The sequence below is a fragment of the Grus americana genome, chromosome 7 (genome assembly GCF_028858705.1).
Source record: "Grus americana isolate bGruAme1 chromosome 7, bGruAme1.mat, whole genome shotgun sequence".
NCBI lineage: Eukaryota > Metazoa > Chordata > Aves > Gruiformes > Gruidae > Grus > Grus americana.
The window spans coordinates 36,250,011-36,263,241 of record NC_072858.1 but is presented as its reverse complement, the minus strand read 5'-3'; the positions used below and the strand labels follow the sequence as shown (position 1 = coordinate 36,263,241).

General features: G+C 37.4%; 1 protein-coding gene across 6 annotated transcripts in view; it reads left to right on the top strand.

The window, feature by feature from the left end:
- Positions 1–13,231, top strand: part of CTNNA3 (catenin alpha 3) — a 512,488-nt gene that overhangs the window by 38,819 nt on the left and 460,438 nt on the right. For 5 of the 6 annotated variants that reach the window (XR_008577888.1, XM_054832089.1, XM_054832088.1 and 2 more), the window contains one exon: positions 2,161–2,280. Coding sequence is in view for 4 of the 6 variants with exons in the window: in XM_054832089.1 (XP_054688064.1) it covers positions 2,161–2,280 (120 nt within the window). In the remaining 2 variants the exon portion in view is untranslated. Of the gene's footprint in view, positions 1–2,160; positions 2,281–4,550; positions 4,637–13,231 lie in introns of those variants that run through there. The other variant, XM_054832091.1, reaches the window with a different exon arrangement.

The following is a 13,231-nucleotide window of genomic DNA, read 5'->3' as shown; positions in this document are numbered from 1 at the left end:
TGATGGTATTTGTTGCTTCAAGATACCTAAAATGGGACTGTGAGAGTTGCTCAACTTAAAGACATCCACCGTGTGTTGGTTTCCAGTCGGATAAGCACGCAACCTTCATTCAGCAATGTGCATGTTCAGGACATAGTGTCTGGTCTGTTATCCACCTTATGTGTTTCCATGCCAGGGTACTTGGCTCTAGTTTTACAGTTGTTGATTTTGGGTTTTTTTTTTTATTGTGAGTGGATGTTGTAATGTTCACAAAGGTAATGTAAAGTTCTTGTGTGTTGAAAAGTTATGAAGTTGTCTATGCACTATCTGTGCTATGAAGTTTTCTATGGTAACATGACAAACAGAAGCAGCTCTTCAGAACTGTTGAAATACTGGTGTTTCTTCTCTACTTGTAGTCCAGCTTTTCTCAGAGGAAAAATCATTCCAGATAGCTACTCAGTAGTGCCACAGAGAGCAAAAGTAGTAAAGGAATGCTACTTCTCAGCTTCCAGGAATGATGTTCAAAGTACTTTGAAAAAGTGACAGACAAAAAAGAGCTTCTGTGGATCTCTTATGATTAATTACATTTGGTAATCTGAGAGAGAGAAAAAAAAATAAGTTCTGGAGTACTAGTATTTCTTTTCACCTTTAGACAGTAAAAGTGCTGGTGAGAGAGGTTTTTTGCCATTCACCCAAAAATGGTGGTTCATGCATATGGCAGAATGACAAAGATCAAGATGTGGTTTTAAGTTTAAAACATGTTCTCATAATCCTTGTATGTCCAAGGTAGATTTTTCTGATTTCCTGTTAATGGCAGTGAAAAGTGCATATGGATATTTTCTTAAAATTGCTTAATTTTTTTATTTACTTTACAGTTAAAATTTTAAAAAAGTGGTTTTTCCCTTGCACCTAAAGACAGACTTCTAAGTGGATATCCTGGCCATTAACCATCTATTTTATTGAATTATATCATGCTGTGGAGCAGTCTACATCCATCATCAGCACTAGCTGTCAGTTCTGTTTTCTGCTTTTTAAAGAGGGACTGAAGATGAGTGGATGTTTTTTCTCTTCTACTCCCATGGTTCATTTTTCCAATTCAATGACTAGTTTTAGCAAAGGTATAGAGAAATATGCACTGTAGTTACTACTGAAGTGCTTGGTTTTCCAGAATGGACTGGAAAGTCGTCCATTTATTTTGGTCTTTTGCCTCCTTTCCAGGACGTTAGTACCACATCCAAGCTTACAGTAGGTACTTCATCTACAGGGCCTGTAGATGTAGTAAGCTAAGTCAATATTTTTGATGGATTTAGAAGATGTAGTTCTTCCTGGTTATATCAGTGTAAATAAATGTTTATAGACTTGCTTCTGGTGATAATCACTGTGATAACAAAATATTTCTAAACTACTTACAGCTTTACAGCTGTCACATGCTTGTGAGGTGAAGAAGAATATTTACAGATGGGAAACAGAGAAATTCAGAGGAGAAGGTTCATGATTTCCTGAAGGTAGCAGGAAGCTGTAGCTCCCTTGTAGCCTTTCTGTTACGGTTCCCTACAACTGGGTTGGCATTGTTCATTTCTTTGAAAAATACCAGTACTATTTTTAAGAACAGTGTATACATGAAAAGTTTTAAATTTAAAAGTAAAATCTGTAACAAAGTATAATTAACGTTGTCACAGCTTTCATACAGAATGCGAGCACATTGCTCAAGGTGAGTATCCGGTCTTGGAAATTACTCTTAAGTAAATTAACTTGATAAGGAGTACCTTCTTTTATATATAAGATCTACTGTTGATAGAATGAGGAATTCATGGCCTGTATAAAATTGCATATGCTTTTATTAGTTGAAAAAAATATTAAAACTGTATGACTATATTCCATCCTGTAACATGGCATAGAAAAACAACTAACCTTTAGAGATGGTGTTGATTGCTAGTGTTTTGTCTTCTACAAGTCTGACCTATGAAGTTAGAGGATTTAATTTAATTAAAAAGGGCATATGTACTATGCTTTGTATTTTGGGATTGATTTCAAAATGAAATTGTGGGAATGTCTAGAAGGTGGTATATTCAAGAGGTGACACAGCTCCATAACATTAGTATTTAGTAGAATAAAATCCTAATACAGCGAAAAATACAGCAACCATGTGAATGATGGTATTTGTTTTTTTTACCATCACAGTTTCAAAGAACATTCGAATCTTTAAGAAATGTATCCAGTAAATCTGATCTACAGAAAACCTACCAGAAGTTTCGAAAAGATCTGGAAAATCTTGATTATTTGGCATACAAACGTCAGCAGGTAAGAACATGAAAGCTTGGCAGGAAGACATGGAATACTGGGCATAAACATGGTGGGTGGTAAAACTGATGGGTTTGATAAAGTTATTTTTCTGTGAGTAGGGTCTTATGTTTTGTGTAATGTCACAAAGTAAGCCAGTAGGAGGGGGTGACAATTCTATTTAATACACATGATGTTGGACTGCTAGGTTTTTGATTTCTCAATAGAGAAGACGACAGGTAAAGCAAGTAAGTGAGACTTAGCAGACTATTGAACTTTGCATTAACACATAACATTTTTTTTTAAATAAAGGTATAGAAGTACTGTTTGGATTTTTTTTACTTGAAAAATGAACTAAATCCACATAAGTTAATGGGATCAAATATTGACTGTGCATACAAACCACCAGTTTTTTCTTCATTAGAAACGAATTTCAAAGTCTAGATTGCATAAAACTCAAGTGTACGTGGTCTTTGACTCATGCTTGCAAGAACAAGGTTAAATCAAATTGTTAACATGTATTTAACGTTGGACATACTTTCTGTCACTTACACGTGGCTTCTGTGAAAATATCAACTCTCGCAATAGGTCTTCACTGCTTTTTTTGTGTTGGTAAAATAAGACTTTGTCTCTTTCAGAGCATACTAATGAAATGCTCTAACATTTCTCCATGGGGGTTGTTTTGGTTTATATTTTTCTGAATTCTGTCGCTTGGTGTCAGTGTTGTCAAACACTTCATTTGCTTGGGGACAGATCACTTACAGTTGTTTATATCAGGTAATTGATTAGATAGTTAAAAATTAGGAAAGGACTCAGGGACAGATGGTATCTGAACACATGAATATTTGATTTTTGAGATAGGGAGGTCAGGGAGCAACTGGCTTAGGTGAATTTCAGTGTGGTGGGAGCTGTTATTCTGGTAGCACTATATAGCATAGTTCTTTGTGCCCTCTGACACGGGGCTGCCAGCAACCAAAAGACGTTTTAACTGGCAATGAATGTGGGTTTATGTTATCTGATCTCGTAATTATGTTGAACATAATAAATGTCACATCTGCAAGGGCTTGAAGAGCATTTCTGAGCCAGGGAAGTGTAAATTCTATAATTGCTTTTCAGGCCACCATTACACATTTACTGGGAGTAGCTTTCTCTGGTCTGAATTCTCACTCTGGACTTTGAAAAATTCCTTATTATTTCAAGTGATACATGTCTGGTTCTCTGGCAGACTCTGAATATGCTTCAGTAACATACTTCATTTCACCTTGAACAAGGCATCTTTTCTCCTGTTTTCAGATCTTCACTACCCTTCCCATCTCAATGCTTTCAAGACTGAGAGGGGATCTTATCAATGCTTATAAATATCTAAAGGGTGGATGTCAAGAGGATGGGGCCAGACTCTTTTCATTGGTGCCTAGCGACAGGACAAGGGGCAGTGGGCACAAACTGGAACACAGGAAGTTTCATCTCAACATGAGGAAAAACTTCTTTATTTTGAGGGTGACAGAGCACTGGAACAGGTTGCCCAGAGAGGTTGTGGAGTCTCCTTCTCTGGAGATATTCATAAACCTGCCTGGACATGGTCCCCCATGTGATTCTGTGATTTGGAGAATCTCAACATCCTTGTTTAATATCAGGCGTGCATATATCTCCCCATGCTGTTTCTGGTCTATATTTAACTGTGTTGGCAGAACCTTTTGCATTTGGAGGTACTAAAGGTGTATTACATAGAAAATCACTTCCTGCTTTCAATCACAGAACAGAAGATAGACTGTTCTATCTTCTGTTCTGTGATTGAATTTTCTAAAATGTTATACAATGCCATTAAGAAAATAAACTAGGCAAAGGCTGAAATTATTTCCAAAAAAAACCCCAAACAACCCAAAAGCAAAAACAAATGAGGGAGGCTAGAGATGTTCTCTGTGTCTTAGTTAATTTGCATGGTATACATGATCAGTAGTTTTATGGTTTTCTTGAGTAGTATTTTGTCTGGTTTTGATACAGACATTTTCATCGCAATAGAACTTACTTGGAGAATCTGCAGTGAGGGATTTGAAAAGCTGCTGTATCTATTATTATAGAGGATGCTTTGAATTCTGTTCTACTTTGGAAAGAAAGTGATCTCTCTGTAAAAAGATTAGGATTTGGTTTGATTACTGTGCAAAAATCACAGACCTGTATTGGGACTGAAGCTGTACTGAGTTTGTGACATTTGTATCTGAGTTTGTGGAGTGTGTGCATTTAATTGATAATGACTTACATGCTCTCTTATTAGATTGAGGATATATTCATAGCCCCACTGGCAAAATGTTGAGTCACTACCATCTGTTTGGAGACAAACAATTGTATACAATATGAATATGAATCCATTCATGGTAAAGTAAGTGTTTTATGTAGTAAAAGTAATGAATATTGCTTTTGAATGAAATATGGTTATCTGCTTCTGTCCTTATTTTTTAGACATGAGACATAAAGTGCAATGTAACAATGTAATTCTTCAGTGTTGAAGTTTACAGGACAGATGGGGAATTAAAACTGTGCTTTTTAAAGGATGTTTAAAATGACCCACATTAACTCTGATTTATAAGTATAGAGCAAACTTCTATGAGTGGTAGAAGTATACAAGAGGCAAACATGTTTGGGATGATGGGTTATATTAAGTCATTTTAACTGGCAATTTCAGAATGGTGTAGAAGATCTTGAGTTTTCAGATTGCCAACAGAAATGTGTCCTTAAAATGGACAGTGAGGTCAACAATTCAGTTCTGGCTTTCTTTATACAAAACCACTGAAGTTGTTAGCATATGTCAATCAAACTTCTCAGAGCTTTCAGATTCTAATTTTGCAAATAGGCTGAGTGTATGATGAGCTGGCATAGAACTGATCAGGGTGGCAAATTCTTTGGAGGAAGATGGGAAGTTCTTGGAGTTGGAGACTTTAATGTTGCAAGGCTGAACTGTGTGGATGACATCTAGTATTGTGGTCAAGAAGCCTGAACAATGCTCTCTGCCATTCTTGTGTCCCAACACAATATGAAGTATTGAATTGCATCTGTATTGCAGGTCTACTTACTGTTGCTGTCTATGATAAACTCTGACTGTATTCAAGTCTGCTCCCAAATATATTGCTGCATGTCAGAGCTTTCCTTCTTACTATTGTTTAGTGGAGCACATATCTCAATCTCATCATACTTTTCCAAGAGAGATGGCTTATTAGCCAAGTTAGTTGGAAGTATGTTTAACTCAGGTCAGATGAAGATAAAATACAAACAAAACATTTATACTCAACAGTGGAATGTAGGCTGACCACCTGCATCATTTATCAACATTTGCAAGGGAAGCAATGCACAGGATCTTCTCCCACTCAGGTTGTGGTTGCTCAGTTGGCCAAGCGAAGTGCTGGCTATTGCAGACCAACCCACAGCCCTGGCATGGACTTCATGCTCCTGTGCCTTTCATTGTTCCCATTCTGGCATTTGTTTGACCCTGCATAGAGATGCTTCAGTGTGGTATACTGACTCAAAATTACCTGCTTTTTGGTGATCTCATTATTTTGTTACTCAGTTGCTCACTTAACACTCTCTCTCCCCTATCCAGATGGATGTCCCTTCATCCATGTAACTTGCAGTGACCTAATATTTCTGCATGTTTCCAGGGTTGGGCTGCATCCACTAGAGAAATTTCTTTGGGTTGAGAATATCAGTTTATAGCCAATCTACCATTTTGAAGCCCTCCAGTAGATACCTGTCTCCAAGAAATGTAGTTTTTCTTTCTTGTCCAGGAGATAGTCTGGCAATTCCTTTGAATTAAAACAAGCTTTTAATTTCCTTGATACTGACTGTCATCTCTGAAATTTGACTATAAAAGAATAGCTCCATGCCACAATGAGTAGTAAAACTATTCTCTTGCTCTGGGACTTATTGGAATGCTTCCAATAAGAGTTAAGTAAGCTTTACATAGAGCATTGTTTTGTATCAACCTAAGTATTAAGACATCTGCAATATGAATATTTACAGGGGAAATGAGATAGGACAAAATGATAAAGGACTTTGAGATAAGAGGGGACTCAGTGATAGATCCCAACACTCTCCTTGGGATACTGTAGTAGGCTCACACTTCATTTTTTCTTATATGAGACCTTATTCCTGTTGAAAAGAAGTTGTCCATATATTGTTCAGCTGGAACAGTACTGGTTTAAGGCCATACATTATAATGATCTTACTGTAAGGTCATTTCAGGAGTGTTGGGCAATAGCTACAATAAAAATGGAATTACAATCAAATTCAGTGGTATTTAACACCTGTCAAACTGAAAAATTATCGCTGCTGCTGTTGTTTTTAGTGTTAACAGTGCCTTTAGGATGCCTGTAGCAGTGCTGGCTGTAATTCAAAGACACCTAGTTTTTGCCTAGAAGCCTCCAGCAATGTGGTAATCTAACAGTTGACAACTGAACTTTAGAGTGTGAACACACACAAAAGCACTATCCTGTTGTAAAGTTATGCTAATTTAAGGTTTACTTACTTGATTTTGATTGTATGCCCTCGAGGTAATTATGTGTTATGTGAATCTATGTGAAACCATTTTGATTATTCCATTTTAAAATCCTGATGATTGGTGTATTTAGAAATGTTTTAAGAAGTTGCATTAGAAACTGAAGGAGTTAAGGGCTGTAGCAAAGATGTTTATGGGGCACACAGTAATTTGCTTATGGGAAATAATGCTTCCAGGAGATGGAGCAGAGCCCTTAACCTGTTTTACTTCAGAGCAGTCCATCATTATCAGTACTGCAGTTGTCTTCGTGATCATACAGTTCAAATTTACATTTTAAAATTCTTAATTTTGGAACGAAGACTTGTTTCTACAGTCAACTGATATTTCTCTTTGTTAAAATGCAATTAGTGCACTTTTATTCTCTACCTTTGATTGATCACTTTACTTTTTAAGATGGCATTATGTTGAGCATTAGATTTGTTCACCAAAGTGCTCTACTCCAGAAACTGGAGCCAAGTTTTCAAGACATTATCACCTATCAACTGGCAAGTTTATTGTGTGACAAACACTTTTAAAAGTACACTGAAATTGGAGGGAGCTCAGGGTAGAGGTGAATTATTTGTTGTCAAGAAAACAAGCGTTATGATGGAAAACTTAAGGAACTCAGTCACTGTAGCTTATCTGGAAAAGGTTATGGCTTAGAAATATCACAAATAGAGGTACTTAACTAAATCTTTATTCTAGTACACAGAAGTATGTCAAGAGCCAATGGATGGAAGTCAGAAAAGTTCAAACCTGAAAGCAAATGAATGTTTTTGACAATTAACTACTGAGATGGCTTAATTAAGAGGTGCAGTACATTAATCACTGCTTGTAGCCTTTATAGCCATAATCCATGCCTTTCTAAAAGATGTGCAGTAACTGAAATGCAAATCAAAGGGCAGGAATTATTATAGAAATTTTTAAGGCTTGTGCTATTCAATGAATTTGAATAAGAATTCATAATTTTTTTTTCTAGACTTAAGAATGACAGTACATGTGGTTGTATATTTAAGGGTAACGGCAGAATTATGTCTTTTGAATTGTCATCCTGGATCAATAAATGAGTGAGTTTGTTTACTTTTGTATTTACCACTCTGCTACTGTCTATTCTTCTGCAGGGTTGGATATGTGTTAAATGTTCTTGTTTAGGAATTTTCAAACAAGCGTAGCACTTCAGAGTAATTTTTAAGGACATGTAGGCATTTGATTCCCATTGGCTTTTCTGAAAATGCCTTCTTTCCTTTTCTTTAATATTTAGTTGCACAATATAAATTATAAAATCAAAGTATAGGTTGTATTTCCAGTATTCTAGCTTATTATCTCCCTTTGACTTAAGAACAACTGTCTGTCATGTTGTGTAATTAAAATAATTGATTCATGCATTCACTTAAAAAAAGCCAACAACAAATCAGTCACAGTAGCTAAGAGAGTGTAAAATTATGATAATTCTGTTTTCAGCCACCTGACATTTCTTGGTAGTTCCATGATTCTAGCGCTCTCATTTAGCCATTGCTTCGTCTGTCCTGTGTGTCTATATGGTTTGCTTAATGGGTGAAGAGTTTTCCTTTTCCGTGCCCACCCAAAAGTGCTGATATGCCCATTTACAATTTTTTATTATGTATTCAGGGTGGTGAGGTGGAAGACTTTTGTATACCCCATCAACTTTGTCACTACGTGCACCATAGTTTTACAGCTCAGCTCTTCGATTGGATTTGTCTGTCTGTAGTGCTAGTCTTGCATGATTTTAAGCTCCAAGCAGTTCATATCTCCATGTGCGTAGTTTTTCCATCCATGCATGGAAGCCAGACCTCTGACAAAAAGTCATAGAATCATAGACTGATTAGTGGTGGAAGGGACCTCAAAGACCATCTAGTTCCAACCCCCCTGCCATGGGCAGGGACACCCTCCACGAGACCAGGTTGCCCAATGCCCCATCCAACGTGGCCTTGAGCACTTCCAGGGATTGGGCATCCACAGCTTCTCTGGGCAACCTGTGCCAGTGCCTCACCGCCCTCACAGTGAAGAATTTCTTCTTCAGATCTCATCTAAATCTCCCCTCGTTCAGCTTAAAGCCCTTACTCGTTTGTCCTGTCACTCCATGCCCTTGTAAACAGTCCCTCTCCAGCTTTCTTGTAGGCCCCTTTAAGTACTGGAAGGCTGCTGTAAGGTCTCCCTGGAGGCTTCTCTTCTCCAGGCTGACCAATCCCAACTCTCTCAGCCTGTCTTCACAGGAGAGGTGCTCCAGCCTTCTGACCATCTATGTGGCCTCCTCTGGACTCACTCCGACAGGTCCATGTCCTTCTTATGTTGGGTGCCCCAGAGCTGGACATAGTACTCCAGGTGGGGGAGTTTTGCCTTTTCCATTTGAAGGAAGGAGAAATCAAATTACAAAAAAAAAAACCCCAAACCCCAAACAAACCCAAAACACATATGATAAAGAATTTCTTTTAAAAAACTCTTTGGCAGTTTCTGGGTGGTTTTTGTGTGTATGTGGCTCATGATATGGAGATCTGGTACGCTCACTGTGCAGCTGCACAAGGAGCAGGAGAAAGGTTTAGCTGGTCTTCTCATAGATACATTTTTTACTTGTAGAAATCTGAGCACCAAAATTAGGTAAAATACAGAAGAAACCATAGGGGGTAAACCAGGAAATATAGTTGCATAGTTGGTCACGGTCGCATCTCAGTGCCTGATACTTGTTCTGTGGTTGATGCCAAAGCTGCCTGATGCTGATGGCTTCAGAATCCAGCCTGATGTTAGTCAATATGATGAGGGAATAACAAGAAGCAAGCAATTAAAAGGGTCATTATAAAGGGGTTGTCTAATTGTAAAATGTATTGAAATTTCTGCTGAAAGTATGGACACTGGCAAACTGAAGAGTGGGTGGGATTCCTCTTTTGGACCAGTAAAGTTGTATCCAAAACTCAAAGAGGAAACATTTGCACTTAATTGCTTTTTCCACAGCTGTGATAAATAGATGAAGTTTAAAGAAACAGGTATATTTTGGTTTTTCAAATGTAAAAGGAGAGTAGTCGTCACTCAAATCCTGCCAAAAATCCAGTCATGAAGGTCAAAGCATACCTATCTTGCATGTCTTTGAAATATTCTTGTGTGAGCTAGTGTGTTTTGGAATTTGGGGGAAATGGACAGAATTCTGGTTTATCTTGCATCTAGAATGAGAATTATGAGAAATAATCTCTTTCCCCCTTTCATATAGCCTGTGGAATATATAAGTAGTTAGTATGTAAAGCCTTCAGCCTCCAAGATATGAAGAGTCGAACTATTATCTGAGATGCCCATGGCAAGAAGCCCTTAAAACTTTGATATTAGAATGGAAATAAAATTTGAAAAAGGGAAGTTCTGAAAGAGTTATTTATTTTTCAGGAATAAAACCAGTGGTGCTGTAAAGAGGTTGAGATAGATGTGTGCAGTTTATTTAAACCTGCTTCTCACTTTCTTGAGAAAACAGAAGGGGACTTGTAGGGAGCCTGGGACTTGAGCAGAGAGCTAAAAAGGCTCCCCCTGGTCTTTCCAAAGCTCAGTCTGTTGCTGTTTCTCTGAAACCAAATTACTGTTTACCTGTGCCCAAAATGTCCTCAGCTTGGGTGAAAGATGACAGTCTGGTCTTTTCTCTGTTAAGTGGATCTAAAATGTCTTGGGAGCCAAGGATGGATGATGCTTTAAGTTTAACCACAGAGTGCCCAGGTAATTTAAAAACAAACAAACCGTACAAAATTGAGTATAACAGTGGGAAGGAAATGAGATCTTCAGCTAGGAATTAAATTACAGTTACAAGTAAGTAAGTAATGCTAAAAGGGCATGACTTAAAAAGCTAATAAAGAATTTTGAGTGCATGGCATGGGGGACTTGAAAGCACCACTGACTTTGTACCTGAACATTTGGTATGGTACCATATATGTGTCCTATATGAATTTTGATGTGTGGATGTTTTATTTCAGTGGTATCTAGTGGCTTAGAACCATGTTCTTTCAGTAGACTAGAAACTGATTTTTGGGTTTTTTTCCCCAAATGAAATACACTGATACTTCAGATGATATGTTTATTCTAAGGCAGGACAAAACCAGAATTTGTGTAGTGTAAATGGGGTCAGAGTCTAAAAAGAATGTTACTTATGCAACAATAACTGATAACATGACAATTACAGTATTCTCTTAAACAGCAATGTTTTTATACAGCAGGAGTGAGGTGAGCCTTAAAAGGAATAAATCATTTGGGGTTAATAGTTTTTGATTTCTCAGGAGAGTCTATTTAAACAACAAAAAAAAAAAGTGCAAAGTATTTGTCAAGTGTATTTTAATGGTTGACATCACTTATGAAGCAGAGTTAAGTAGTAAAACTGTTTCACGTTGATGCTAGATGAAGCTGTGTTACATGCTGAGGTCCCCTGGCCAGTTTTAAAAAAACAGTGACTGATTACCCTGACTTGATTTAATCAGCTGCTAATCACCTATGTCATCTTAATAAATTCCTGTCCCACAATCCCTCGATGCTACAGTTAGTGGAAACACTAGTCTCTCCTTGCTGCTTCCCGTTTATTTGCAAATGTTGACCGAAAGGATTGGCTATTCCCTAGCCAGGACCTTGTATAGTGTAGTTTTAAGGAAGCACACATCTACTGCTCTAATTGCAACCAAGGAAGTAAGGTGGAGGGAAGCAAGAGGCAATTTTTCAGTGATGAACCAGGCAAGGTTCCAGGTGACAGGTTAAAGTGGACACCTTTCATTTCACTCTGCTGCTCCTGCTCTCCAGCAACACTTCATTGAGCGGTTAAGTACAAGTAGTGAAAAACGTCATTTTGCACATAGTGTACTATGTTTTGAAGTAATAGTAGCTTTTTATTGGTCTTCAGGTATAATCCACAGCAGTGTATAGTTTAATTATTTAGCCCTAATCAAAGATGTGGGAAAGCAGATGATCATTTCTTTCAGATACAATCTGCTCAACAACAAGGGTGTACTTGCTAAACCTTTTTACTACAGCTTAATTTGTACCCACCAATGGTTCAGGGCATGGCTGTTGTAACTGCCTGCAACGTTAGTAAGCATGTTGTGGATTACGCAATGTGATGAATAAAGCAGGTTCTTGTGTAGCAGAGTAGAATTTTAATGATGGAAATATGGTCAGACGAGAAACTACTGGAAAACCACTCCCCTGCGGGCCAGTAGGGCTTATTTGTCTTCGGTTTATATCAAGAAAATACAGTGCAAATTTAGGATGATGCAGAGATTCAAAGCAGAAACATTCAGCACTTGGAAGAGAAGCAAAGTGATTTAGAATTAATTTGATTAAGTCTGTGAGCCTTATTCCTTCAGCCTTTCCTAAGGCAAACCTATTGCTACTTTAGAGTGGTATTGGATTTTCTTGAGCAGAGACTGTAAGATCAGGCTCTCTATCCTAATGATGAGAATTTTTAAAGAAAAAGATATTCTTAGAGCTGCTGAAAATGCAGTGACATTAACTAGACTTGGGTGCATATGTTGAGAATCTAGGATTAGAGAGTGGTTTGACAAAGTGACTACTAGCTCTTATTTAAATGATAATTTTTCTGGCCTAAATAATTAGAGTTCCTCAGACTTGCAAGGAAGACAGAAATAAAGAGCATCTGATACAGAGAAATAACTGTGGGTGGGACAAATACGGGATTCTAAAGTAGGTAATATGATTTAGCAGAGAGTAAATGTGAAATAATGAATCTGTGTATTAAAATGCACAAAGGAATTCTGTGCTACAGAGCCTAGACTCTCTGAAATAGCAGTCATTAGCTGTGACATTTCTGGTACAGATAACTGCTGGAGTTGGTTGGATTTTTTTTTTATTAAAAAGTTATGTTTGGGTATATATATATATATATTTTTTAAGAGCATGAGATGGACAGACTGATTGACTTCTAATCCAAAATAGTATTTGCTCCAAATTCAAGTTAAAGTTCCTATTCTACTTGATTCATGAGGCTTAAACCAACACAGGCTTGTGAGTTTGGTATTTGTAATTCTGGGTAATGTGTCTCTTGACAGAGGTTCTTCAGAGTGCTTCATTTTCTGGTCCACTGCAAAATGGGAAAAATCTTGAAATCTCTGGGATGATTTTAGAATTACAAGTGGTCACTAGCACTTCTGATGAACAAATGCAGGAGAAATCAATGCGTTGCTGCATTAACATTGTGTCATGTGATCCAGACTATGTTAATTACTTTAAATGGATGATTTTTTTTTTTAAATTGGATTGAAAACGACTAAAGACAAGGTTCTTGGTATGCTGGCCTGAAAGTTGTAATACCTAAAGTCCTAACAGCACTGAAGTGATCACTTCAGTAGAATTCAGCCAGCAACCAAAATTCATTTTTTTGACCTTAAAGTTATAAAAGGCATGCTCTCATACCTCCAAATGCTGATATCAAACAGGCACCTTTTGCTGTGGACTTTG